Below are 26,091 nucleotides of genomic sequence, written 5' to 3'. Positions count from 1 at the left end.
AAATTAAACGGTAACTGCAGCTTTTGCTTCTACTGACTGACATGCAAGGTGGTAATCACTACGCAGAAAAGAAACTCATGCACGAAAATTTGACTAACTTAGCTACAACTTCAAATCAACAACTTCCGAATAGAAAACACTTAGAAATTGAAAGCAATGACTAAATCTAACTTTCCTAGGCAGAATGAAGCAAACTCAAACCAAAGTGACATGCGAAATAGAAACTTCATAATGTAAAAGCTGGAAATTAACAAAGTACTTCAAAAGAGCAACAGCGATGAGTGTTTGCAGAATAACTAGCGATGAAAACAAGTAAACTTTAACTAAGAAAGCGATTAAGATTGTTTGTGCCACTCCGGGCGATGATACTACTATACTACTGCGACAACTGGCTGGAAAGGCGAACTGATGACTTCTCCGGCAGACTCTTGGACGTTAAGTGACCATGGCTGTGGCGAGGAACGAGAGGTAAGATAATGCTGAAGGATGGATCTTCTAGAGAGAATTCTACTAAGTGTGTTTTTCAAACTCCGAACTCCCCTTTCTCTCTCTCCAAATGGCTCCTTTTATAGGGAGGCTTGCCCTTGCTTTTAGGGTAGACTTCTCCCGCATCTTGACCTTTTTGCCCTTGTAAAATAATCATCCCAGCTATCCTCCTTCTCCATCTCGAGCCTTTTCTCTGGCATGCATTCTGGTCAGTATCGCACCCTTCTAGTGCCCTTTTCACTTGCGTCACCCGAATCGCCACCCACTGGCTTGGATCCTTCAATCCTGCACACTTAAGCAACTGTTTTGCAGATAATACATGTAATTCACGACATACTGACTAGTAACCAAGGCTTAGAATACGACTTATCAGATAGTCTCAACTGGATTGAGGCAATGGATTCCGAATTACAATCAATGGAGGATAAGGACGTTTACGACCTTGAAAACCTACCCGAAGGCTGCATTGCCATTGGGAGTAAGTGGGTATTCAAGCGTAAACGAGGTCCGGATGGAAAAGTTAAATTGTTCAAAGCTAGATTAGTGGCAAAGGGTTATACCCAAAGAGAAGGCATCGATTATGATGAGACCTTCTCACCCGTCGCTATGCTTAAATCAATTCGGATTCTCCTATCCATCGCAGCCTACATGGACTGGGAAGTTTGGCAAATGGATGTCAAGACCGCCTTCTTGCATGGTAGTCTTGAGGAAACCATTTACATGAAACAACCCGAGGGCTATGAAATTAAGGGCAAGGAGCACATGGTGTGGAAGCTTAAAAGATCCATTTATGGACTCAAGCAAGCATCCAGAGCATGGAACATGTGCTTCGATAAAACTGTTAAATCATTTGGTTTTGATCAGTGCCCAGAAGAGAGTTGCGTATATAAGAAAGTTGAAGGTGCAAATGTGGTGTTCTTGGTACTTTACGTGGGTGACATCTTACTAATTGGAAACAATAATAAGATGTTGTCGTCCGTAAGAAACTGGTTGTCTACCCAGTTTGAGATGAAGGACTTGGGAGATGCGGGACACATTCTAGGAATCAAAGTGATCAGAGATCGCAAGAAAAGAATGTTGTGCTTGTGTCAAGAATCCTACATCGATACTGTACTACAACGTTTTAGCATGGAAAATTCCAAGAAAGGTTTCGTTCCTTTCAGACATGGAATTCATCTATCAAAGGAGATGTGTCCTACGACACATACAGAGATAGAGGACATGAAAAAGGTTCCATATGCCTCGGCAGTTGGAAGTCTCATGTATCATATGTTGTGTACACGACCTGATATATGCTTTGCCGTAGGCATGGTGGCTAGGTATCAGTCGAACCCTGGCCAAGGACATTGGACTGCAGTAAAGAATATACTCAAGTACCTGAAGAGGACTAAAGAGTATGTTCTAGTTTACAAGGCATCTGATCTATGTCCGATGGGGTACACGGATTCAGATTTTCAATCTGATCGTGATTCGAGGAAGTCTACTTCTGGTTATGTGTTCACCTTGGGAGGTGGAGCCGTTATATGGAAGAGTGCAAAGCAGAAATGCATTGCGGACTCGACCATGGAAGCCGAGTATGTAGCTGCTTCTGAAGCTGCAAAAGAGGCTGTATGGCTCAAGAACTTCCTAAAGGAGTTGGGTGTGATTCAGAGTTTGCCCAAGAGCATCACGGTATATTGTGATAACTCTGGAGCTGTTGCAAACTCAAAGGAACCACGATCCCATAAGGCAAGCAAACACATTGAGAGGAGGTATCACATCATTCGGGAGATTGTACAGAGAGGTGACATACAAGTAGTCAAGATTGCAACAGAAAACAACCTTGCTGATCCTTTCACGAAAGCCCTCTCGGGTGGGACGTTTGATCGTCATATGGAAGGGATAGGTGTTAGATGCATTAAAGACTCAGACCTGCTTTCTCTATAAGTGGGAGAAATTGAAGAAAATTGACAGTAGTATACTCGAAAGCATGTTTTGAGTATAAGTGGGAGATTGTTGGAATATATATACTAAAAAGCATTTTTCGAGTTTTTGAATTTGATAAATTGCTTGTATATTGTAAACACTCTTCATTTAATGAGAATAATAAATGTTTTCTTCACACTGTGTATTTTAATTTAATGGGTATTGACCGTATTTAATTATATATTAATTTATATAATTAAAACGCCGGAAAGTAAAATCAGTCTAAGTCTTCTACATTGAAGGTTGGGTCGTGGAACAGGTCATCACAGTAGGTGGCCCAACCGGTACCTTGTAGAAGTAAAACTTTTTCACAACCTAGATAGGCTTTGGCTACCTATCGTGAAAGGTTGCAGTGTCCATCCAAAAGTCGTCTTTACCTTGAGAATGACTAGTGACACTGGTGTGGTATAGCATTGAATGGATCTAAACTATAGACACGTCTTTGTTGCTATCTACTGTAAGACGATGTCTTGGAGATTTAATATTTCCTAATCTTTGTAATAATATAGGACACACGTTATTTAATCATACGCTGCTTTGACTTATCAATAGGTGCGGGGTTTTCGTAACCCAATATTCCTGATATCTTGGGTAGTAGTAATTAATAACTAGAATGGTGTCAGTTTTATTATTACATTGAATCGTGTGCCTGCGCGGTTTGACTATATCCCCAAGAGGTGTTCGAGAGAAGTTCTATTATTCGGAAACCCGGCCGGTTTGGATTTAATCCAAGAATAAATAGAAAAGGAAAAGTATATTTTTAATATACATCTCGTACTAGACAAACTCTTGGAAATAAAGATATTAATTAATTTAAAGTCTATAGCAGACTACAAATTAATTAATGGATATAGAAAGTCTTAGACACGGGAAATAATATATTAAAGAGGTTAACCCGGATTGCTTGTAATCACGGATTGGATGGGCGGTCAATATTTCTTCTATAGTGGCACAAGAAATATTCCATTGGCCTTATATTAAATTATGGGTTATAATTTAATTAGTAAAGAAGGTCCAATTGGGGAGGCCCAATCCAAGCCCCATAGATCCCTAACCTAGCCCATCATAAACTCTATAAATAAGAATGTAAGGAGGAGACACATAATGTTATCACAAACCCTAGCCTCCACACTTGGCTTTCTTGTCTTCTCCTTCAAGATTCTTATAATTTCTAAGAGATTCCTCCCACAAGGAATTTAGATCTATAGAGTTAAGGGTCATAGGTTAGAAGATCTTTGGTCTTGCATTCACAATCAAGCGTCAAGATCTACACGTGGAGAAGTAGCAAGCCACTTCGATTCTTTGGAGAATCATTGTTGTAAGTATTCAACAACATAATTTAAATTAAATTATGTGATTAATTGCGCAATTATATGTCTCTACATGTTCAAGCATGAAATTGAATCGACCCACATAATCACCTAAATAGATTCTTATGTGGATTTATTTGTTTTGCATTTTCCGCTGCGATTATCCCCAACAGGCAACACCTCACAAGAGGGCACGCCAACCGATGATGCAAGGGGGTCTTCCGGTTCACGACGTCGGTCCCAAGGGACCAAGGCGGCGAAGGTGGCGAGAGCAAGGGGGAGGGGCCGCGGCGAGGCGGGCGAGGGCTCGGGCACGGGCACGGGCTTGAACACCCTAATATCCATGTACCTGGTCCCCACGATGGCTGACACTTCAAAAATGAGTCCTCCCCAATTTGAAGCCCATATGGACGGAATTGTGCATTTGAAAGCTCAACTTGGTATTCGGACTCCATCTAACTTGGGTGCACCGCCGACTTCGGGGGATGATTCGCCGGCGGAGTAGTTTTTATAATTTAATTTAGAGTATTTTAATTATTGTATTTTTAATTTTTTTTAGGATTTTAAATATGTATTTTTAATTTTTTTTAGGATTTTATATTATGTATTTTTTATTTTATTTAATGAAGTGTGTTTTTATTAATTGAATTTGTTGGAAATAAAAATAAAAAAATGAAATTGAATGAATAGTTAAGGGATGAGATGGTTAAGAGATGGAGGGATGCAGGTGTTGTCTCTTAGTTAAGAGATGAGTTGAAAAGTACAATGGGACCCATGAATAGTGAAGAGATGAGACGGTTAAAAGACGGATAAGAGACATGGATGCGAATGACCTTACTATCCCTTGGAGTTAGTAGGAACTCTAAATATATACTCCCTCCATCATAATCTAAGAGCATTTCCAAGGGAAAAGGTATATAGGAAAGGTATATCCTCTATATGTCTCCTCAAAAAGTGAAATATACCCTTCTAAAAAGAAACATACTCCAAAGGAAAAGGGTATATAGAAAGGTAAATGATTTTTTAAACATAAAATAATAGTACAAAATGCACTAAAAAAACATAAAGTGTGATACCTTCTCCCTTGGAGAAGAGTTTTTCATGAAAAAAGACAAATATGGTAGTTATAAGATTTTACCTCTCCATTAATAGAGAGGTAAAAATACCTCTTCAAAATAGGAAAAAGTATAATACCTTCTCAAATACCTCTCCCCTTGGAGAATGATTTTTTATAAAAAAAAAAGGTAAATATGGTAATTATATTAGTTTACCTCTCCATTTACTTCTCCCCTTGGAGATGCTCTAAGTGCAATATTCTCTACCCGGCACAAAATTTTATACTCCCTCCATTCTTTGTTAATAGAGACATTTTTTTCGGCACGAAGTTTAAGAATAGTGTGTTAAATGGATGGTGGAAAAAGTAAGAGAGAGTAAAGTAAGAGAAATGAAGAGAGAATAAAGTAAAAAGGAGAATTACTTTTTGCCACAAATAGAAATGACTCAATTAACTTGGAACTTCCAAAAATAGAAAAATGACTCTATTAACGTGGAATGGAGGGAGTATAATTTTGTTTCATAAGTTAAGTGATGAGAGAATAAAGTATTGATAATGATGTTTACATTTTCTGAATATGTCAATTAAAATAAGATATCAAAGAGAAAAATGTATTACTAAAACTACTATTCCCTTCGTCTTCCATTAATTGTCCACTTTTGCTATTTTCATCCCCCAATTAATTGTCCACTTTCACTTTTTACCATAAATAGTAACTAAGTCATACATTCCATTAATCTAATATACTCACATTTTATTATAATTATAATTATAATATATAAAAGTGAGACTAATATTTTACTAACTTTTTCAACTAACACTTCTTTATATTTCTTAAAACTCGTGCCGAAATCAAAGTGCATAATTATTAAGGGACTGAACGGAGTAGTATGATGCGGACGACATTCGTATGAATCGATCGCCCGAGTCCATTGAATCTGTGTTTAGTAGTATAATGAATAATGATGTAATTAATTTAAAAGCATAGAGAATTGGGAGTGAGGAATGTCACTAACAACGTTGTGACAAATAATTACTAAATCCCACCCTGGCTTCTCTCTTCCAACTCATTCCAATGCATTATTGACTCCCTCGACCACGAATAACGCCCATTGATTGCCACACTCAATCAACATCATTTCATAATTAAATAGTGAGAATATGAATTTTAATTAATTTGGTACACCCCATTCAAACATAAACACCTTCTCTTTTCCCCTTCGTTTACTCCGTTTCTTATTTCCTTTTTCGGTTTTAATCCCATTTTCGCTCGAGATCTCTCCTTCGCGGTAAGTCATCATAAATCTTCTCGATTCATACGCAAATATCTTGTAATTCTTCGATTCTTTTCCAGTTTTAGATGATTCGAAAGGGTTAGATCTGATTGCGCTCAAAATTAGGGTTCTTTTTATTCAGTCTGTTTTTTTATGGTGGTGTTTTTGCGTTTAGGCATGTGAGGGAGTAGAGACGGAGGATAATCGAAGAGAAAAATAGCAAGAGGTGATGGCGAGTAGAGTGGATCATGAGTACGATTACTTGTTCAAGATCGTGTTGATCGGCGACTCTGGAGTGGGGAAATCCAACATTCTTTCCCGTTTCACCAGAAATGAGTTTTGTTTGGAGTCGAAATCGACCATCGGAGTTGAATTTGCCACCAGAACTCTTCAGGTGAGTCATCAATTCTGTGTTTCACTGTTAATTGTGTACCTAATCTGATGCTATGTATCGATTGTGCCCTAACTGTTCTATGCTTTTTGTGATTTTATTTTGTATGATAATATTTGTTTCTTTACATTCTTTGACAATTTACTGCTTCAAAACCATGATTGTAAGCTTGTTGAAGTTTGGAGATATATATTTGGGCCTAGTTGCTAGGTTTGAATGTAGTATGATGATTTCGGAGTTGGAATGTTGCTTGAACATGTTTAATCGTGTGATTATCAAGGAGTTAGGCATTCTTGTATATTGTTAGTTACTTGGTGAATGGAGTCCAGATCTTCTCAAGATCATATAGGCATATACCTATTCGAATCAGTCATATAAATTGTTCCTTTTCATGATCTAATGTTGCTTTAGACAGTTGCTGATTATTAGTCATATAAATTGTTCCTTTTCATTATGTAATGTTGCTATGGACAGTTGCTGATTGTGAAGTCTTTTTCGTTTTGAATCTTCTTGGGAGCGATCATCCTCATATATTTTACAGTATCTGGATATCATTGTTGCCGTGATTGCAAAAAGGTGTTATTCTGTATCGAAAACTATGTCTTGAGACGAATCTGATGCATCTGTTTTGTATGGTATAGATAGAAGGGAAAACGGTGAAGGCCCAAATCTGGGACACCGCAGGCCAGGAAAGGTATCGGGCGATTACAAGTGCTTACTACAGAGGAGCCGTTGGCGCGCTCCTTGTCTACGACATAACCAAGAGGCAAACCTTTGACAACGTCCAAAGATGGCTTCGTGAGTTGAGAGATCATGCAGATTCTAACATTGTCATCATGATGACAGGGAACAAATCTGATCTCAATCATCTCAGAGCTGTTGCAGAGGAGGATGGCCAAACTTTGGCCGAGAAGGAAGGGCTCTCGTTCCTCGAGACCTCAGCGCTTGAGGCGCATAACATTGAGAAGGCGTTCCAGACTATTTTGTCGGAAATATACCACATTATTAGCAAAAAGGCACTGGCGGCACAGGAAGCTGCTGCTTCGACAGTGGTTCCTGGTCAGGGCACTACCATTAATGTCGGTGATTCGTCAGGAAACGTGAAGAGAGGAGGCTGCTGTTCTTCTTGAAATTTTCGGGAACTATGTCGATATAAAACTTTTGTTCTGTTTCTCTTTAAAAATTTGTTTCTTTTTCCAGAGGTCTTGTAGAATATACTGAAATGTGACGGTGAAAAGTCGGTATTCTTGCCTGAAAATGTCTCAGTTTTTTGGCCTATATTTGTTATGTCGGAATGATGAGCTACTGCTAATTTTTGTTGCCTTGAAATGACTTCATATTACATCCTACTACACTTCTTATTGTTGAATGTTGAGAACTGTCATAAATTTTAAATGATCATCTGTTGTAAATTAAATGAAATGCGCAGTTACTTCATCTGGTTTCAATTTTAAAAAAATGTTTTCCTGCAATAATGCATTGCAGAGAAGGAATACAGACATCAGTATATCACGCATGTTCAACTTGTATAGTAACATGAGATATTTTGTAGGTTCTTTCACAGTATTCCTTAATCTCATGAAGTATTCCTTGAGGGCTGACTTCAGCTCCAACCACAACATGACACGATAACACGTGCTTACCCGACGTGATGGCCCAGATGTGAAGATCATGAACGTCGCGAACTCCTGTGATTAGTTTGAGGCCATTTCCAAGACGAGCAACATCAATGTCAGACGGTGCTCTCTCCATCAGCACGTGAAATATATCCCTCAAAATGGTGAAGGTCGTGCTTAGAGCGAACGTGGTGAACAAAAGCGTGCAAATCAGATCAGCCACTAGCCATTTTGGTTTTATCCATATAAAAACACCGGCTACCATTGCAGCAACGGATTGTATGCAGTCACATATTATATGCAAGTATGCCCCTCGGATGTTGATGTTCAACATGTGACTGCTCCCATGAGGACTTGAGATGAGATTCGTACTTTCTTCATCTCCAGTTGTTGATTCCTCTTTCTCATGGCTATGGCTGTCATCCTTGCAGTTCTGGTGAGAATGGCCGTGATGAGAATGGTCGTGACCGAGCCATAGAACCATGATAACGTTAACCACCAAGCTGAAGGCAGCAATTACAAACATGAGTCGGCCATTCACTTCTGTCTGCTTCATAACTAGCCTTTTGATCGCTTCATAGATCAAAGATACAGACATGACCCATATTAGCTGCACTGATAGAAGTGCTCCAATAACTTCAACACGGTGGTATCCGAAGGAATGTTCTGGTGTTGCTGTCCAACCGGATACCCAGACCGTGAAGAGAGAAATGGAGAGTCCAGCAACATCAGATAGCAAGTGAGCCGCATCAGTAAGAATAGCCAGGCTGTTGGCTTTCAAACCTCCAACAGCCTCGATTACCATGACTATAAGGTAACAGACTATGAGCCCACAAAGTTTAATCGCTGCCTTTGACCGTTGTGCTGAATCTGACTGGCTGTAGCCGTGCTCTATGAACGGACATGTGCTGCTGCAGGAGAACTTGTGGACTAGAGGGAGATTAGTCATTTCTTGCCCAATGGCTACCCCCAAATCTATCTTGACTTGTGATGATTCAATTGAGTCCGAGTTCTCCTGTCCCATCTGCAAATGAGAATTCATCCAAGAAACATATCAACCATCAAACTACTTCCATAAAAGGACCAAACAACTAAGTCTATTCCTTGTGTGATTCCATACTACCAAATTTATCACCAGGGCAAAAAATGTAAAACTAAAATTAAAACAAAAAGGACATACAGCTACCAGATTTGCTAAGCATTCTGCATAAGCGAATACACTCGAATCTTTTACTATAAGTTACGTATTATCCAAAAAGCAGGTCATGTAGCTTCATCAGCCCTTTGCTATCAAATGCAAAAGTCTTACCTCAGCCTCTTTTCCTTGAGAATGAGATGGCTGCAATGCTGCTTGATCAAATTTCACAATTGCAGCCAAATTTGAAGATTAAGATACCTCGGAAAAGTTGAACCGGCCAACCTAATCAAATCAATACAATGCATAAGCTAACAAATGTAGAGCAGATTATAAGGAATCCGACACAGAATCACATAAATCAACCACACAAGCGCTCAATTGAATAGGCAAGCTATCCATCATACATAAATCAATCCGACAAATGCTCCAGATTATCGAGACACGGTTTCAACATCAAGTAAATAAAGGCTACCAATATATGATCAAACATAGATGAGCAAGGAAGCCTATAAAGATTAACAAAAAAAAAGTAAGCTACTAACAAACTCAAAGAAGTGCAAGTGCTCTATTTTATCACATAACTTATTCAGACAGGTACATGAATTCTTAAACAAACAAAAGTCATCAACACAACTGATTCAGACAAGTAATCATCAAAACAAACACTGATTAAGAATATCATCAACATGATCATACATACAATAGACAAAAAATTGATGCCAAAATCAGGCCTTTTAGGTTCTACAAAGAACTGAATTAGGGGTTATTTACAATGGACATCCCGACATCCTCAACAAAACAGAATCGCAAAAACTTCAGCAATCAGAAATGGAAAAAGGAACAAAATCACAAATATTTATAAAAAGAAAAAAAATCGCTGATTATTACGACTGACGAAATCGTTCAGAGAGAAGTCAATCAAGATCGCACCATTCGTTGAAAGAATGAGCGGAAAAAACAATGTTTATATAATCAATCAAAGGAATCAAGAAAAGAGCATTCACGTGATGCGACAAAAGTTGATATTAATACTTTATCTCCTCCCATTTGCAAGGACGAGACAAAGGGCGGCGACTGCTGAGCCTGAATCGGAGAAACTGAATGAAAGCAGAATATATGCATTTATTTATACTTTCCGAAATTCGATTTACATTCATTCAGGAGTTGTTCGTTTGTTGATTAGTCGTTGAATTTAATTTTACCTTCTCCTGGATTTCAATTTTATTTATTTTACGAAATGATTATTTATTTATTTATTTATTTTCATTCATTTATAAGTGTTTAATTTTCCCTCTGGTGACCAAACGTATTTCATTAAAACAATTATTTCAAAGGCACTGCTCTCTTCGTCCCTCAAAAATGTTACATTTGTGGAATAATATAGAAATTTAGGAGATTTTGTTATGTGTATTGAGTGGAGAGAGAAAATATACTTTTATATAATGATGTGAAAGAGAACTTTTTTCAAATGTGACATCTTTTGTGGGACAAACTAAAAAGAGAAATAAGATACTCCCTCCGTCCCAAGATAAGTGACCTACTTCTTTTGGGCACGAGATTTAAGAAATGATATTTAAATAAGTTAAAGTGGAGAGAGGAAAAAGTAGAGGAGAGAAGAGAGGATAAAGTAGGTGGAGAATAAAATAAGAGAGATGACTTTTTGCTAAAAATGGAAATAGGTCACTTATAGTGGGACACCCAAAAAGGAATACAAGTCACTTATCTTGGGACGGAGGGAGTATCTTTTATGAGACTGATGAAGTACTACATTTTTTAAACAATCAATTAAAATAGTATTACATCTGTCCCACAATAAGAGTTATTTTAGGTGTAAGCATGAGTTTAAGAAAGGTAAAGAATAATAGATTGAAAAAATTAGTGGAATATGAGTTCACTTTTTTATATTAATTTTATAATAAAAAAAAATTAATGATAAATAATGGCAGTGACATATAAAGTAAAATAAGTTGAGGCTAATTTTAGAGTTGGCTTATTGTTAGAAGAAGAAAAATATAGTGTGGAAGATTTTGAAGCTTATATTTGGGATCATGTAGCGGATGCTCTAATACACTAGTCCTTTCATCATGTAAAAATAAAAATAAGAACTTTTGAGGAACTGAGATTTATCGCGTAATTAATAAAATAAGAAAATAGTAGAAAGGAAAAAATTAAAGAATGAATCTTGTCGAGAAAAAATTCATCCATGTTATAATTTAAATGGATAGACTAAATAAAAATAATTCTTATTATTGGATGTACTGAATGTGTCTAGGCATGCCCCACCGATGCTTTAGAAATGATATCTTGGGATGGATTGAAACCTAAACAAATTGCTTTTGCCCTAAGGACCGAAGACTGTGTTGGTTGTAAGAGTTGCAAATCGGCATCTCCAATAGATTTTTTGAGTGTTCAGGTTTATTTGTAGCATGAAACAACTCGGAGGGGTATTAATTATAACTAAGGTACAAGGGGGCAGCAGCTTTAACCCGTCTCCACGATGATCCTGCTTCAATTGTGTATACGTGAAATCCGGATTCAGGATAGTGATAGACAACCTTATATTGTCCGCTTATTTTGCTCATTCCGAATCCAAAACTATCTCTCCTGTCACGGCGGTACGTAACACAGCATATTCATGGGTGATCGGATTACCTAGACAAAAATGATGACTATTCCATTTTTTTAGGAAAAGCAAAGCATTGGCAGATCCGTGTATTATTAAATCTTTATGGAAATCAAACTTGGTGATGGGTTCATGCCTGTCTTCCAATTTGAAAACATTGAGCCAATTTGAATTATAATTATGCAAGGTAACAGCTAGGGCAGGGGCGGATTTAGAAAGATGGTACTTAAGAAAATTAGCACTCTCAATCAATTCGAGCCATGGTTTGCAAACACATTTGCAAGCAGCAGTGCTTTCAATAGACAATCGCAATAGTATATCGGTCAAAATTTCTAATGGTAGATAGCTCATCAAACATTTTTGATGGATTTTTTTAGTCAGCCTATAATCAAAGAAAGAACAAACCTTGATAATATGCTCGCTTAAAATAAGTGAATATATTATATCCATATGTCAAATCAGTGATATTGAGAGTATGGCTGACTACAAAACAAATCTGAGATCCCAAATGCTTTTATATGAAAAATAAAACCCTAATTCTAATAACAAGCAAGCAAGCAAGCCTCTCTCCAATACAAAATCAGATATCCAACTGATTCTTGTAGATAAATACAGATGATAGAGATTACCTTGGACAAAAGTTGAATTTGGTGGAGAAAGATAGCAGCGCCTGCGGTAGATTGTAAAAATACTACTTCTTATTATTTCTTAAGGAATGTATTGCACCAAACCACGAAATTCCAACCTACTTAATGATATAAAATTACTTTACCATATTTTAATATTAACTTGTGAAAGAAGATGATGTACAACAAAATTACATTAAGCTTAACTAAGAATATAATTATTATCATAATAAATATTATACTAATACTTATTATATTTATAAGAGCATTTCCAAGGGAGAGGTAAAGAGAGATAGATAACTACCATATTTACATTTTCTTCATAAAAGTCCATGCTCCAATAAAAAGCATATTTAACTCTTCTTTCATTTTGAGAAGTATTTTTACCTCTTCTTGATATGATAGAAAAAATATAAAGTTAGTTATTTTGTCTTTTTTGTGAGAGTCCATTACTTTTTAAGAAGGTATAATAACCTTTTTAAGAATACCTAAAAGAACCTAGAAAGTAAGGATTTTAAAAAATTAAACTTAATTGTGTACAAGATTCATATTAGTACTTTCTAATTTAGATAAATTCAAAAAATTTAAGAATCAGATTATTTTATTCCGGTCAAATAAACAAACTCTAGTCATCTCGTGTTTTGCATTCTGACTCTCTTTTTGCAGAGGATTGATGATTTGGTTGATGGATCAAACGCTACACATCTTAGATCAACACTTTATACATGGGAAGAGAGACGAGAAGACATCTACGACATGCTCGATACTCTCTACAAATTCCCATTAGACCTTAAGCTACTTTTTATTAAGGATTATAGTAATTTAAATCACAAGGTTAGTTCAAATTCTAACTTCGAAAACTTATTCTAACTTTTCCAAATTGACCCGTCCGTGTATGGATCGATGTCTTGTGGTGATATTTTATTAAGAAAGGGGAAAAGAAAATTAAGAATTGAGAAATTTTGAGACTTCATTTTGTATACATATGAGACAATTGATCCAATTTTGATCAAATTTCATGATTTAAATGGAATTTATTTAAACCCTCTAAGTAATTGGTCGTGGTTTGATCTACAGACATGATCAAAGGGATGAGAATGAATACGAGGAAGAACGCAAACATTCTTTGTTGCCGAATCATAGGATTTATAATGCAGTTCTATGTTATAGACTTTACAAGCATTCTTAGAGATGTGGATTCATGATTTTCCGAACTGATCCTATGATGTATTTAAGGTTATACACGTGTGATCCTCCCTCTTTCTCTAATCTATCTTAGTGCATCAAGAGTTTGGACTCGATTGATAGGAATAACTACGATAACCGGATGCAGAGCCAAGAAACTACTCGCCTTGCCTATAGCCATGGGCGTACCCAAGTGTATTGAGGGAGGGGCTTAAACCCTCAATTAATTTTTAAATTTTTTTTCTATTAATTATTTTTATTTAGTGTAACTTATAATGACAAAACCCCTACAAATTATCTAAATTACTTTAAAACATACATTAAAACAAAATTTAGAAATCTCAGCCCCTATCGATAAATATTTCTGCATCTGACGCCTGCCACTGCCTGTAGCATTTGGGTAGATCCCGGCAGACAAAACCAACTATAGTCCATTATTTCTCTCATAGCAACCCACATTTTAGCTTTGTTTCCTTCATTAGATTTGATGTTGTTTATATATAAACGATTACAGTTAATATAAATCATAATGCATGAATATAACTTGCAATGATCATCATCATATTCCAAAATACAAAAGTCAGTATACAGACATGTTGTGTCAAGTTACAATCCTTTTCAAAAGGGGCATGGATTTATTTAATCAACCCGTCAGTGCAGAACATAAAGATCAAATGACCATATTCTTTAATAGCAAGAACAAAAATATGTAGTATTACAACACCCACTAAAAATGTTTAGGAAGTACTACAAGGGCATTAACAGTGGTGGCCATGTCTAATGAACTTGGCCCTCCCCTTAAAAACTTGGCCAATGCAATGATGCGTGATGACCCACTAGTCCCAAATTAAAATTAATTTTTTGCATTTTTTGTAGTACTTTTTAATTTAACTAAAATAAATTTTATTTGTTGATAATAATTAAAACAAAAAATGCATAATTTTAATTAAAAAAAAATAATAACAACATCTTCGTTGTATTATTATAAAGGAGAAAATTATACAATGAAAATTATTGATATCACAAAAACAACACCGAGAACCCATATCACGGTGCGTCTGCGCCCCCTCTACGGTTCCAGACTTGTTCAACAAAATCAGCATGCAGTATTGTATGTGATATTTCCCTCCACATATCGGTGAACTGCTGAATCAAGTATGTATTACTAAGTCTCCCCTCTACAAACTTTCCCATTATCTCAAAATGTGTTACGCAGTAAGAAAATGCCCAACGCCTTTGGCAAAATTTTTAAAAAAATGTCATATTACTTGATTTTTCAAAAACATATTTTCAGAGCATGTAGCACCTTTTGCATAATTAAAAAAAAAAAATTTTTGTCTCATTTAGATAAATGATTATTCGGAATCGTGAGCAGAAGCGGCTGAGTGCAGTGGCATTGTGATTAATTTAAGACAAAAGAGAGAGAGAGGTGAATAATCATCGATCGTTGTAACCCTAGATTTCAAATTCAATCAAACACCACCACCTCTGTTCCTCTCTCTCTCTCGACGTGCTGCTCCATTGCAAAATACTCCATCCATGCCAACGCAATTATTAGGCACCGGCACCGGCACCGGATTTACCGATTTTTCTTTCTCTTTGCATGAGGTTTAGTCCTCTCCGCCGTGGCAACGGAACGGGGGGGATTTTCACTTGTTTTTCCTTTTCCTACTTTTCATTTCCTCAATCTAGGGTTTGTCTGGGAGGGCTATGGAGCCCGCCGTGCTCGACGACATCATCAATCGCCTCTTGGAGTTCCGCAACGCCAGAACTGTGCGCCAGGTCCAGCTCTCTGAGAATCACATCCGTGCTCTCTGCTCCACCGCGCGCCAAATCTTCCTTTCCCAGCCTAATCTCCTCGAGCTCGAAGCGCCTATCAAGATCTGCGGTATACTTTCTTTTCATTCCCTTTTCACCTTCTCAAATAAATTTACAATTGTTGAATTTTTATGGACGATGTAGAATAACTAAACAAGTGTGAAAATGTTGATGATGCTACTCTGTGATTGGATATAAGTTTTTCATTTGCCAAGCTCATTAACTCGCTGTATATTGGAAGTAAAAGCTTCATTTGGAATTTCAGCTGTCGTATTATGCTGATCATTTCACATTTTAGAATTTCAATGCATTTTAAGACCCCAAAGTATGAAGAACGTGTTAGTGAGACAAGACACCTTTTGCAAGAAGTACCTACACACTTTAAAAAAAAATTTTCCCTCAGTCAACTGAATCTTTTGGCTATTTATGTTAGCTGACTCATTCTTTTTGGGAAAAAGTTAGATCCAGAGTTACTGGTATTGTTAGTAACTTAGTATGCTCACTTTTATTGCTAAAATTTAGGCAAGTTGAAGAGACTTTTTTTTTATCAAGAAAATTCTACTGGTTTAGCACAATGTAAAACATGCTTGTTGTTTGCAGTGGTGGAGCCAGGAATTCTATTTAGATAGGGAAAAAAATATATATGAGGAAATTGTGATGGTTTGAGAGGGAACGTACATAAGGAAATTTGATTTTATTTAGAAATTAAAGAACAAAATAGCATGTGTGAGCATTTTTCCCTTGTGGAATTTGGGGCTCAAGTAGCCTCCGCCCCTGCTTGTTTGTGGCATTAAGAAAATTTTGCTGGTTCTGTCTACTGTCCATGACTAACTTCCTCCTATGCGCCTTAGTAAGATTCTAGAGTTGTTGGCATAAAACTAGATTTTTATATTTCTGCATTGTGTAAATGTCTTTTATGTAGTGATATGGTGATAATGTTCTGCTACATATATGTGAGCCATCTCATCTAGCCATTCTATTCTTATATGAGCACTTCAATTTTTCATTCAACTTTCAAAAGTCTGTGATGACTTAGAATATATTCAATATTCTTTGAAATCTAAAAATTCTATGGATAAGAATGCAACAGTGCTGCTTGAGTAGGCATTCAATCTGTGTAGGAGTTATACAAGTTCATGATATTGGAATCCAAAAAGGCAAAAAAGCCCAAATGCCCAATCAAAATGTTATTATGCCACTTCTCCTGGTTATACAGAGATAACTAGCAGTTTTCTTAATAGAGGAAAGAGTGATAAAAGTGATGCAATCACCTTTGGCCCTTTGCATATCCTTCTAAGTAAACTTTGTCCAAAAAATTGAAGATTTCCTTATTGCACCCAAGTGAGAAAAGCATGCCTCTTATTTATGAGTTACCTCATCTTTGAGTTATGAATGTGACTCTTCTTGAGTCTTTATACGCTAGGTAGTTCAAACCTAATTACCCAATGCACATCCTTGCCATTTTTTTTGTCGGGTTGCTCTTTTCTTTTTCTTCTATTTCAACCAGCTTTTGAGCACTGCATACATATTATATGAAGTCAATTGTGGATAGTGCTCCTTTGCACTCATACCTGAGACTTAAATTAATAATCACTTCGTCTGCACAATCCTTTCCTTCTATTGGTAGATTACTGCTTACCTTCCTTGTGTTGGTATATAGCCTCGTAAACAGTGTTATTTCCCTGAATAGATAGTTTATTTGAATCCACTTATCACTATTTGCTATAAGTCAAGAACAGAAGCATGCTCCTTTGTTAATTGAGTTGGAGTCCTTTATTTGGTGTTTGTCGAAGTCTCAAATTTTTTTATTTACTCATTTCTTGTGGATTGCAGGTGATATTCACGGACAATATGGAGATCTTTTGAGGCTTTTTGAGTATGGTGGATTTCCTCCGGAGGCCAATTATCTGTTCTTAGGAGATTATGTTGATCGAGGCAAGCAGAGTTTAGAGACAATATGCCTTCTTCTTGCCTACAAGATCAAGTATCCAGAAAATTTCTTTCTCTTAAGAGGAAATCACGAATGCGCATCAATTAACAGGATATATGGATTCTATGATGAATGTAAACGCCGTTTTAATGTTAGGTTGTGGAAAGTTTTCACTGATTGTTTTAACTGCCTTCCTGTAGCGGCTCTTATAGACGATAAGATACTTTGCATGCATGGTGGTCTTTCTCCTGATCTAACAAACATGGATCAAATAAGAACTTTACCTCGTCCAACTGATATTCCTGAGTCTGGTCTGCTTTGTGATCTACTTTGGTCAGATCCTAGTAGAGAAGTTAAAGGTTGGGGTATGAATGACAGAGGAGTCTCATACACATTTGGTCAAAATAAAGTGACTGAATTTCTCACGCAACATGATATGGACCTCGTTTGCCGTGCCCATCAGGTATGGGTGCATTTTTTCTTTCTTTTAATACTCCATATTTCGATATAGCATCTGATGATATGATTTTTTTTTGAGCAGGTTGTAGAAGATGGTTATGAATTTTTTGCTGATAGGCAACTAGTAACCATATTTTCTGCACCCAACTACTGTGGCGAGTTCGACAATGCTGGAGCTATGATGAGTGTTGATGAGAGTTTGATGTGCTCATTTCAGATTCTGAAACCAACTGATAAAAAGCAGCTCTTGTGAAGCAAGTCCTCTTGTGGCTCTCGGAGATTATCCAGGTTGGTTTGATTTTCTTCTCTTCCTTCCATCTTGGATTTTTCGTTAAAGCAAGATAAGCAATTTTTTTGGTTCTCTGTATTTCTTTCGTGATATGCTATTCTTTTATTTTTGGATGGTTATCCTTTCCATGTTGAAATTGTTATGCAATATGGTCAATCTGAAAAGGACCATCATTTAGAAAAAAAATTAAATTCTTAATCTGGAGGGAGTTATGTTAATAAGAGCCGTTGTCACTTTTGCATATAAGTTGCCCTCTTTATATTTTTTAAATTGAAAATTGACCTTATGCTGGCATTTGATTTATGATTTTGGTGCCCTGTACCATGCATGTGCCTTCTCTCTTTCCCAGTTCATTCCTGTACTGTTTTTGCTACGCATCTCTAGTTCCGGACTTGCTCATTATTATAAATAAAAAGAAGACTTTATGTACCATCTTTTGTATCAGTCATTGGATTCCCAATGGTATAATCCCTATAGTGAACTAGTTGCATGTTCTGCCATATTTTAGCGAGATTTTAATTTTGCATCTCAAAATGACCCGGGACATTCTTTTAGCTGGTACATAATCCCAATGGTGTACTCCTTGCATGATCTGCAATAGTTTGGTAAATATTCCCTTCTGCATGCCTGGGTTCAAGGGCCTAATTGTATATATAGTATCTGGATCTTATTTTGTAAATAATATGCATTGTATTCCATAAAGGCTTGCTGGACCTGTTTGTGTTTCTAGTTTCTTGACTGTGGTGTAGTCCTAGAACATTACAGGTTTTAGATAATATCTTCAAACCCCTCCATTGGTTCTTGTATCCCTTTGTATTAATTATCTTGTAGAGACAATAGAAATTTACTTAAAAAGAAACTCCTTTGAATTTAAATTTTCTACTCCAGTTAAGTATTGTATCTGTAGCTGGCGTAGTTTAACAAACTATAGTGACCAGGACTATTATTCAAGTGTGATTCTTTTGAAAACACCATTTGTTCTCTGCCCCTTATTCTAGTAGTGTATTATCAGAGCTATGAAAGACAGTGAAGAATCAGTAAATGACGTACTCTTCATATTTAGCATATAATGGTTCTTTAGCCGCTTATCATTGGAGCTTAAAAGAGATCAATTGAGACTTGAGTGATGTTTGGTGTAATGTGATGTTTGTTATACTGGCGTAAAGTTTGTTTCAGCCTTGCAATTTGTTACAATCCTTGATATAACTGAATAGGGATTCATTGTTGATTAGTTACCTAAATTATGTATACTGGTTTCTTTCAACTTTGTAGAACTCGGAGACATGAACATGGTACTAAGGCACTGTGCAATGACAGAATGTTTAAGAATCTCGTTCATGTATTGTTTCTTGAGGTGGATACGGCCCTAAAGACTGATTCGGGGGAAACTATGATCTAACGGCCCCAAGTGCTGTATTTTTGTTTGGTCACCTCTTTCTAATATATTTCAGAACGCAATCTATGATTCGACTGTGTACATCCACTTGTCTGGTAAATTTTGATGCAAGTGTAGTTTTGTTGCTAAAATTCTGTGTTGCCTCATGATAATTATTTAGATTAATTTTTCATTTTCTTACTCAAATTTAGCATAGGAATTTTTCATTGTCATGTGTAAAAAAATTTAAAATTATGAACTAGTTATATTCATGTCATGGGTAGGAAACTTTACAATTATAAGGACTATATGAACCGGCTATATTTGACGTGTTAGAGCATCAGCAGTACTGTGATTTTAGGCGTGAGCATGCAAGATCAATGTCGGAGTACGACACTACAAGGCAATGAGCACGTATAGTTCAAACATTTGAGCTTACTTGAGCACGAGTTGAGTCGTTTCTCACGACACTTGATATTTATTACTCTCTTCGTCCGCTATCAGCGGTCTCAATTTACCACTTTACTTCGTTTGCGATTAGGAATCCCGGTTCACTTTTACTTTTACTATAAAAGTGAACAAATTCAGAAGTGAATCGGGACTCCTATCGTAGACGGAGTAAAATGGTAAACCAAGACTACTATTAATGGTTCTAGCCTTTTAAAATAATTATAGTTCTCATTTACAAATACTTCACTTGCCCCAGTTTAATTTTAGGCATGTCCAACTTCAAAAATTACGCTGCTTGTTGTACGTTGACATGCGATAAAAAACCAATATAATTTGGTCAATTTTGGTCCCCGTGATGGTTGCTGTAAAATTGAATTTCTTAAAGTGATGGTTGCTGTAAAATTGAATTTCTTAAAGAGCGAACGCCGACTATGTATTTCGTTATATTATCATTTTTTATTTATAATATTTGATATCTTTTGAAGTTCAACTTCAACTTAATATCATTTGAACTTATTTTTTTGGACAAATATAACCTTAAAACCATGAAGGTTCTCTTTTTCATTTTAAATACTACTTAATTTCTTTCCCTTTCATTCGTCTTCCCTTCTCTCTTCTTTCTCATCTCAATTGTCCTTGTCTAAGTCGATTCTTTCACCAATTTGAAGAATTCAAAGAATGAAAAGTAAGAACCCAAATTCACTTTTTCCTACCAATTTGAAGAATTTGATGCTTTGAGTTTTTCAAATTGGGTGTGTGAATCGACTTGGATAGGGACGATTAAGATATAAGATGGGGAAGAAGAAGGGAAAGAAGAAAGAAGGGAATGAAATTAGATATTTTAATGAAGAAAAGCAGAAGCTAGTTAAGGGTGCGCTGTGCAATATAAGCTATTCCTGGGGTGCATTTTGCAAATTAACCAAAAAAAATCTACATGTTCATATGTTTAGGGCCACAACAGAAGCCCACATAGAAACACAAATGTCCGAATGTTCCAAATCCAAACTCTCCATCCGACTCACCTCCGTGCACCCTCACGCCACCGCCTCTCCACCGCCTCCCTCGTCTCCACTTCAACCCTCACAGTTCCCACCTCCACCACCAGCAAAAACCACTCAATCCAGACCCTCTGCCGAAGGGGCAAACTCAAACAAGCAATCCAATTGCTATCCCACGAGGATAATCCCACCCAACTCACCTACGAGCTCCTCATCCAATCCTGCGCCCAAAATCACAGCTTATCCGACGCATTCACTGTTCACACCAGCCTCACCCAAGATGGCTTCGCTCAAGATCCTTTCTTGGGCACAAAGCTCATCAACATGTATGCGGAACTCGGCTCGGCCCCTCACGCCCGCCAAGTGTTCGATGAAATTACGGACCGAACGATTTATGTTTGGAACGCAATTTTTCGCGCTCTCGCTCTGTTGGGCGATGGAGAAGAGGCTCTGAGATTGTACAGGAGGATGAATTCGATCGGGATGCCCTCTGATCGGTTCACTTACACTTATATTCTCAAGGCGTGCGTTGTTTCGGGTTCCGAGCGCCCTCTGCGGGGAAAGGAGGTTCACGCGCAAGTTCTGCGTCGCGGATACGAGAGGCATCTCCATGTCATGACTACTTTAGTTGATATGTATGCGAAATTCGGGTGCGTGGAGAGTGCTAGGCTGGTTTTCGACTCGATGCCGGCGAAGAATCTAGTCTCGTGGAGCGCTATGATTGCGTGTTTTGCTAAGAATGCAAGGCCGTTGGAGGCGCTGGAGGTTTTCCGGGAGATGATGCGGGAGAGTGGCGATGACGTGCTGCCTAACTCGGTCACGTTGGTTAGTGTGATTCAGGCATGTGCAGCGCTGTCTGCTCTGGAGCAGGGGAAGTTAATACATGGCTATGTACTTAGGAAAGGGCTCGATTCGATCTTGCCGGTTATGAATGCCCTTGTCACTATGTATGCTAGATGCGGGGATGTTGAATTGGGGGATAATGTTTTCAATCAGATGGATAAGAGGGATGTTGTTTCTTGGAATTCCATGATTTCAGGTTATGCAGTTCACGGCCTCGGGTCAAGGGCGCTTGCGACGTTTCAGGAGATGGTGAAACGAGGCGTGTCGCCTACTGCAGTAACGTTCATCAGCTTGTTGGGAGCTTGCAGCCATTCTGGACTCGTTGACGAGGGAAAATCGTTGTTTGATTCGATGAGGAGAGAGCATGGGATTCGCCCTAGCGTGGAGCATTACGCTTGCGTTGTGGATCTTCTCGGCAGAGCGAATAGACTAGAGGAAGCGGCTCGGATCATAGCCGATATGCGGGATGAGCCAGGGGCGATGGTGTGGGGCGCTCTCCTCGGATCGTGCAGGATTCATTGCAACGTGGAACTCGCAGAAAGGGCGAGCAGGATGCTGTTTGAGCTTGAGCCCACAAACGCAGGGAACTACGTGCTTCTTGCTGAGATATACGCGGAGGCGAAGATGTGGGACGAGGTGAAGAGAGTGAAGAAGGAGTTGGAAGAGAAGGGGCTGCAGAAGGTACCGGGATGCTGCTGGATTGAATCGAAGAAAAGGGTGTACTCGATTAGGTCTGTGGACGAGGTGAATCCTCAAATCGAGCTGGTCCATGCTTTGGTGGTGAAGCTGTCGGAGGAGATGATGGAGCAGGGGTACGTGCCGGAGACGAAATCGGTGCTGTACGAGCTCGATACGGAGGAGAAGCAGCGGGTGCTGTTGGGGCACAGTGAGAAATTGGCAGTGGCGTTTGGTTTAATAAATTGCAGGAGAGGAGAGACGATAAGGATTAGCAAGAATCTGAGGCTGTGCGAAGATTGTCACTCGTTCACTAAGTTCATGTCCAAGTTTGCAGATCGAGAGATTATGGTTAGGGATATTAATCGGTTCCACCATTTCAGAGATGGGAAATGCTCGTGTGGGGATTATTGGTGATCAACTCATTCTTTTCTATATGTATTCAATCTACAATAGGTCGGACATAGAGGATGTGCTTTTTTGCTGCATAAGAGACTTGTGCTAACATCACTTTGCAAATATAGTGACATTGAGATATAAGTTGTCCAAGTGACTTGTACATTCGATACAAGTTGATTACTCATAGATGCATTGCAAATATAATACTTCATCGGCCTTAATTAAATTGAGTCTTATTCTTCTTGGTATGTTCCAATTTAAGTTAAATCATTTTAAAAAAAAAAAAAGTACTCCCTCCGTCCCACTTTAGGAGTCCCGGTTTACTACTTTTGGGTGTCTCATTTTAGAGTCCCGGTTGGAATATTCCATAATTGGTAATAGGTCCCACATTCCACTCATCTTTTTCCACTCACATTTTATTATAAAACTAATATATAAAAATAGGACTCACATTCCACTATCTTTTTTCACCAACTTTCTTTTATATTTCTGTAAACCCGTGCCGAACTCAACCTGAACTCCTAAAGTGAGACGGAGGGAGTAGAACATTCAATCACGTTTATTTTATTTGATTACTTATTTTACTATCTTTTTATCTTTCTTACTTTATTCATCTCTTCTATTTTTCAACACAATTTTTTAATATTTGAGCTTAAAAGTTTTGACTCAACATAGTTGGGACGGAGGGAGTAAATATTATTGGCTCATAACAAAATTCTCTTTAAAGTAAGAGTAAATATGCTTGATGGGGAGTGATCAATTGCTAACTCATCATTTAATTGCTAACTACAACTAATTTAAGACCATAGGAATTTAGAAAACTTATGGTCTATAATTTGCCACATGTAATTTTCATTTTTATTAATTAACTCAAAAAAGATTGAAAAAACTACTAAATTAGGGTTTTAGATGAAAATGTCAATATAGTGTTTCGTAAATATCAACATAATGCTTTGAGAATGTTAACACATTGCTTATATTGACATTTTACATGTATTATATTGACATATTTTACATACTATATTGACATTTGTGCTTTACGAAAAAATTAAAAAAATTTGAATTTTTTTTCAAATTTTGACATTGGAACAAGTGAGATCTCGTTAGAATCCTTATGAAATTATCTTTAATTTGATATATGTTGTGAAAAAAAATAATTTAAATCGAGAAAGTTATATGCGTTTTAAAGTTATGGAATATTTTTCAAAAGTTAGTTTCAACTAATTTATTGTAAATTGACCTTAATTCCTTCATTTACGTTTTTTATTGATCGTATTGACATGTCGGGGTTGATGATCTAGGTCTTTAATTTGAATATCTAATGACTATTATTTAATTATAGTTAACAATTAAGTATTGAGTTAGCAATATAACAATTCCTAAATCCATCCTCCCACTAAAGTTGACGTGTATATCCTTCTATTTTTAAAGAGGGTGGGTAGTTATTGCATTCCCACTTCAAAAGTTTGGAACAACTGACTTCGAAATATTTCTATATTTTAACGTGCTTATTGAGCTTTTTTATTTAAAAAAAGATGAAAAAGTGGTTAGGTGAAAAAAATATAAAAAATGGAGCCAGATCGAAGGACGAAGGTTCCGAATTGGACACCGTAGAACTCAGCAGTCGGCTGGCATGTCAACGGGAAGATCGGAAGTCGTCCAGCGGTCCATCAAATTAGACACATAGTGAACTTAGCATGAGCTGGTCACGCTTATACGATTTCATTCAATATTATTCTCTACAGTCCAGACTTATCATGATTCAAAGAGGATGATTTTCAACCATATAAATTATGGGTGGGTAAACGGTTTTCGATTATTCGGTAAACCGAGAATCGAACCAGAATCGGTCGGTTATCGGTTAACCGATAACTGAAACTTACGGTGTTCGGATCGGTATCGGTTATATGTTTTGCTTCAAGTCGGTTATCTGTTATAACCAATAACCGAAATTAAATTAATTTTAATTTCAATTATATATTTATTTAATACAAGAAGAAATTGTAATTTACTTTCAAACTTTGTCACAATGGAAGAAATTGTAATGTATATCTAAATTTTGTCAAAGTCTCGTATTGCAATGTCAAAAAAGTCCATTTTAATTTGTGTCACTATCAATTATAGTATTATACTTATAAATTTATATCTTAAAGTCAATAAAGCTCTTAAGCATTACTATTTTAAAAATAGAATATCCCTTCACTTATTATTGGAGGAGAGTTTTTAAACTATAGATCATGTAAAGTTTAAGTGTTTTAAAGTGCCTAAACAATTTATGTATTACTCGTAAATAGGTTTATAATAATAATAATAATAATAATAATAATAATAATAATAATAATAATAATAATAATAATAATAATAATAAAAGTAGATGAAAAGTTAAAAGTTAAAATCATAAACAATTTTTATTTCAATTATATTTTTAGTTAATAATAGAAGAAATTGTAATTTACTTTTAAACTTCGTCACAATAGAAAAATTTGTAATTTACTTCCAAATTTGGTCAAAGTCACATATTACAATGTCAAAAAAGTCTATTTTAATTTGTATCACTATTAGTTATACTTATACTATCTCAAATTTATAAATATTATAAATATTATTTTAAAAATAAGATCTCTCAAAGTCAATAAAGTGCTTAAGCATTACTACTATTTTAAAAATAGGATAATCCTTTACTTGTTATTGGAGAAAAGTTTTTAAATTTTAGATCATTTAAGGTTTAACTCTTTTAAAGTGCTTAAGCAATTTATTTATTATCTGTAAATAGAAATAATAATAATAGTAATAATAATATAGTATTAATAGTATTAAGTGGATAAAAATTAAAACCATAAACAATTTTAATTTTAATTCGGTTAGTTCGGTTATCACTGATAACCGACCGGTTCTAACTGAGTCGGTTAATAAAGTAACCGAACTTGAGATCGAGTCGATTCCGGTTAATTTTTTGATGAAATTTTGGGGTCGGTTAACCGACAAGTCGATTCGGTTATTAACCGAACCGACCGAATAACCACCCCTAGTATAAATACCCCATTGATGATCGATCATAACTTAACATAATTCATTATTCATGTCAAATACTCCATTCGTTCCACTAGAAATAAGACATTTTCTTTTATGACAGCATAACAACACCCTATCCCTCTTACTTTGTCATCTTTGCTGCTTTTTGTCTCTA

The 26,091-nt window shown here is 36.6% G+C and overlaps 3 protein-coding genes and 2 pseudogenes across 8 annotated transcripts; 4 read left to right on the top strand and 1 right to left on the bottom strand.

The window, feature by feature from the left end:
• The first annotated feature begins 1,746 nt into the window (after nucleotides 1-1,746).
• Nucleotides 1,747-2,412, top strand: LOC148933351 (secreted RxLR effector protein 161 pseudogene; annotated as a pseudogene).
• A 3,530-nt stretch (nucleotides 2,413-5,942) lies between these two features.
• LOC125221562 (ras-related protein Rab11C) lies at nucleotides 5,943-7,829 on the top strand. The gene is made up of 3 exons (XM_048123698.2): nucleotides 5,943-6,104; nucleotides 6,265-6,483; nucleotides 7,122-7,829. The coding sequence occupies exons 2-3, from the start codon at nucleotides 6,319-6,321 to the stop codon at nucleotides 7,608-7,610; spliced, it is 654 nt and encodes a 217-aa protein (XP_047979655.1). The 5' UTR covers nucleotides 5,943-6,104; nucleotides 6,265-6,318; the 3' UTR covers nucleotides 7,611-7,829.
• An 80-nt stretch (nucleotides 7,830-7,909) lies between these two features.
• Nucleotides 7,910-10,398, bottom strand: LOC125221561 (metal tolerance protein B pseudogene; annotated as a pseudogene). 5 transcript variants are annotated; one of them, XR_016134385.1, is made up of 3 exons: nucleotides 10,267-10,398; nucleotides 9,406-9,516; nucleotides 7,910-9,120 (listed from the first exon to the last, which is right to left on the bottom strand). The product of XR_016134385.1 is annotated as a metal tolerance protein B pseudogene, transcript variant X1 (transcript). The 5 variants fall into 5 exon arrangements; XR_016134387.1 differs by having other exon boundaries at nucleotides 10,239-10,364; XR_016134388.1 differs by lacking the exon at nucleotides 10,267-10,398 and adding an exon at nucleotides 10,123-10,223.
• A 4,636-nt stretch (nucleotides 10,399-15,034) lies between these two features.
• Nucleotides 15,035-19,732, top strand: LOC125222515 (serine/threonine-protein phosphatase PP1 isozyme 2-like). The gene is made up of 4 exons (XM_048125176.2): nucleotides 15,035-15,556; nucleotides 17,320-17,879; nucleotides 17,958-18,163; nucleotides 19,437-19,732. The coding sequence occupies exons 1-3, from the start codon at nucleotides 15,379-15,381 to the stop codon at nucleotides 18,126-18,128; spliced, it is 909 nt and encodes a 302-aa protein (XP_047981133.1). The 5' UTR covers nucleotides 15,035-15,378; the 3' UTR covers nucleotides 18,129-18,163; nucleotides 19,437-19,732.
• Nucleotides 19,733-20,946: 1,214 nt separating this feature from the next.
• On the top strand, nucleotides 20,947-23,144 carry CRR2 (Tetratricopeptide repeat (TPR)-like superfamily protein). Its single transcript, XM_048127390.2, has one exon. The coding sequence runs from the start codon at nucleotides 20,979-20,981 to the stop codon at nucleotides 22,920-22,922; it is 1,944 nt and encodes a 647-aa protein (XP_047983347.1). The 5' UTR covers nucleotides 20,947-20,978; the 3' UTR covers nucleotides 22,923-23,144.
• Nucleotides 23,145-26,091: the final 2,947 nt, after the last annotated feature.

This window comes from Salvia hispanica, chromosome 1 (assembly GCF_029641045.1).
Source record: "Salvia hispanica isolate PSC_SH4W2 chromosome 1, Shi_PSC_v1, whole genome shotgun sequence".
Classification (NCBI taxonomy): Eukaryota; Viridiplantae; Streptophyta; class Magnoliopsida; order Lamiales; family Lamiaceae; genus Salvia; species Salvia hispanica.
This window is presented reverse-complemented; position numbering and strand designations above follow the sequence as displayed.

What these genes read in the sequence shown, in the direction of transcription:
- LOC125221562 (XM_048123698.2), top strand. Translation starts at nt 6,319, where the DNA reads ATGGCGAGTAGAGTGGATCATGAGTACGATTACTTGTTCAAGATCGTG. An exon ending in TTGCCACCAGAACTCTTCAG is followed by an intron (nt 6,484 to 7,121) that starts GTGAGTCATCAA and finishes TGTATGGTATAG; the next exon opens with ATAGAAGGGAAAACGGTGAA.
- LOC125222515 (XM_048125176.2), top strand. Translation starts at nt 15,379, where the DNA reads ATGGAGCCCGCCGTGCTCGACGACATCATCAATCGCCTCTTGGAGTTC. An exon ending in AGCGCCTATCAAGATCTGCG is followed by an intron (nt 15,557 to 17,319) that starts GTATACTTTCTT and finishes TGTGGATTGCAG; the next exon opens with GTGATATTCACGGACAATAT. An exon ending in TCGTTTGCCGTGCCCATCAG is followed by an intron (nt 17,880 to 17,957) that starts GTATGGGTGCAT and finishes TTTTTTGAGCAG; the next exon opens with GTTGTAGAAGATGGTTATGA.
- CRR2 (XM_048127390.2), top strand. Translation starts at nt 20,979, where the DNA reads ATGTTCCAAATCCAAACTCTCCATCCGACTCACCTCCGTGCACCCTCA.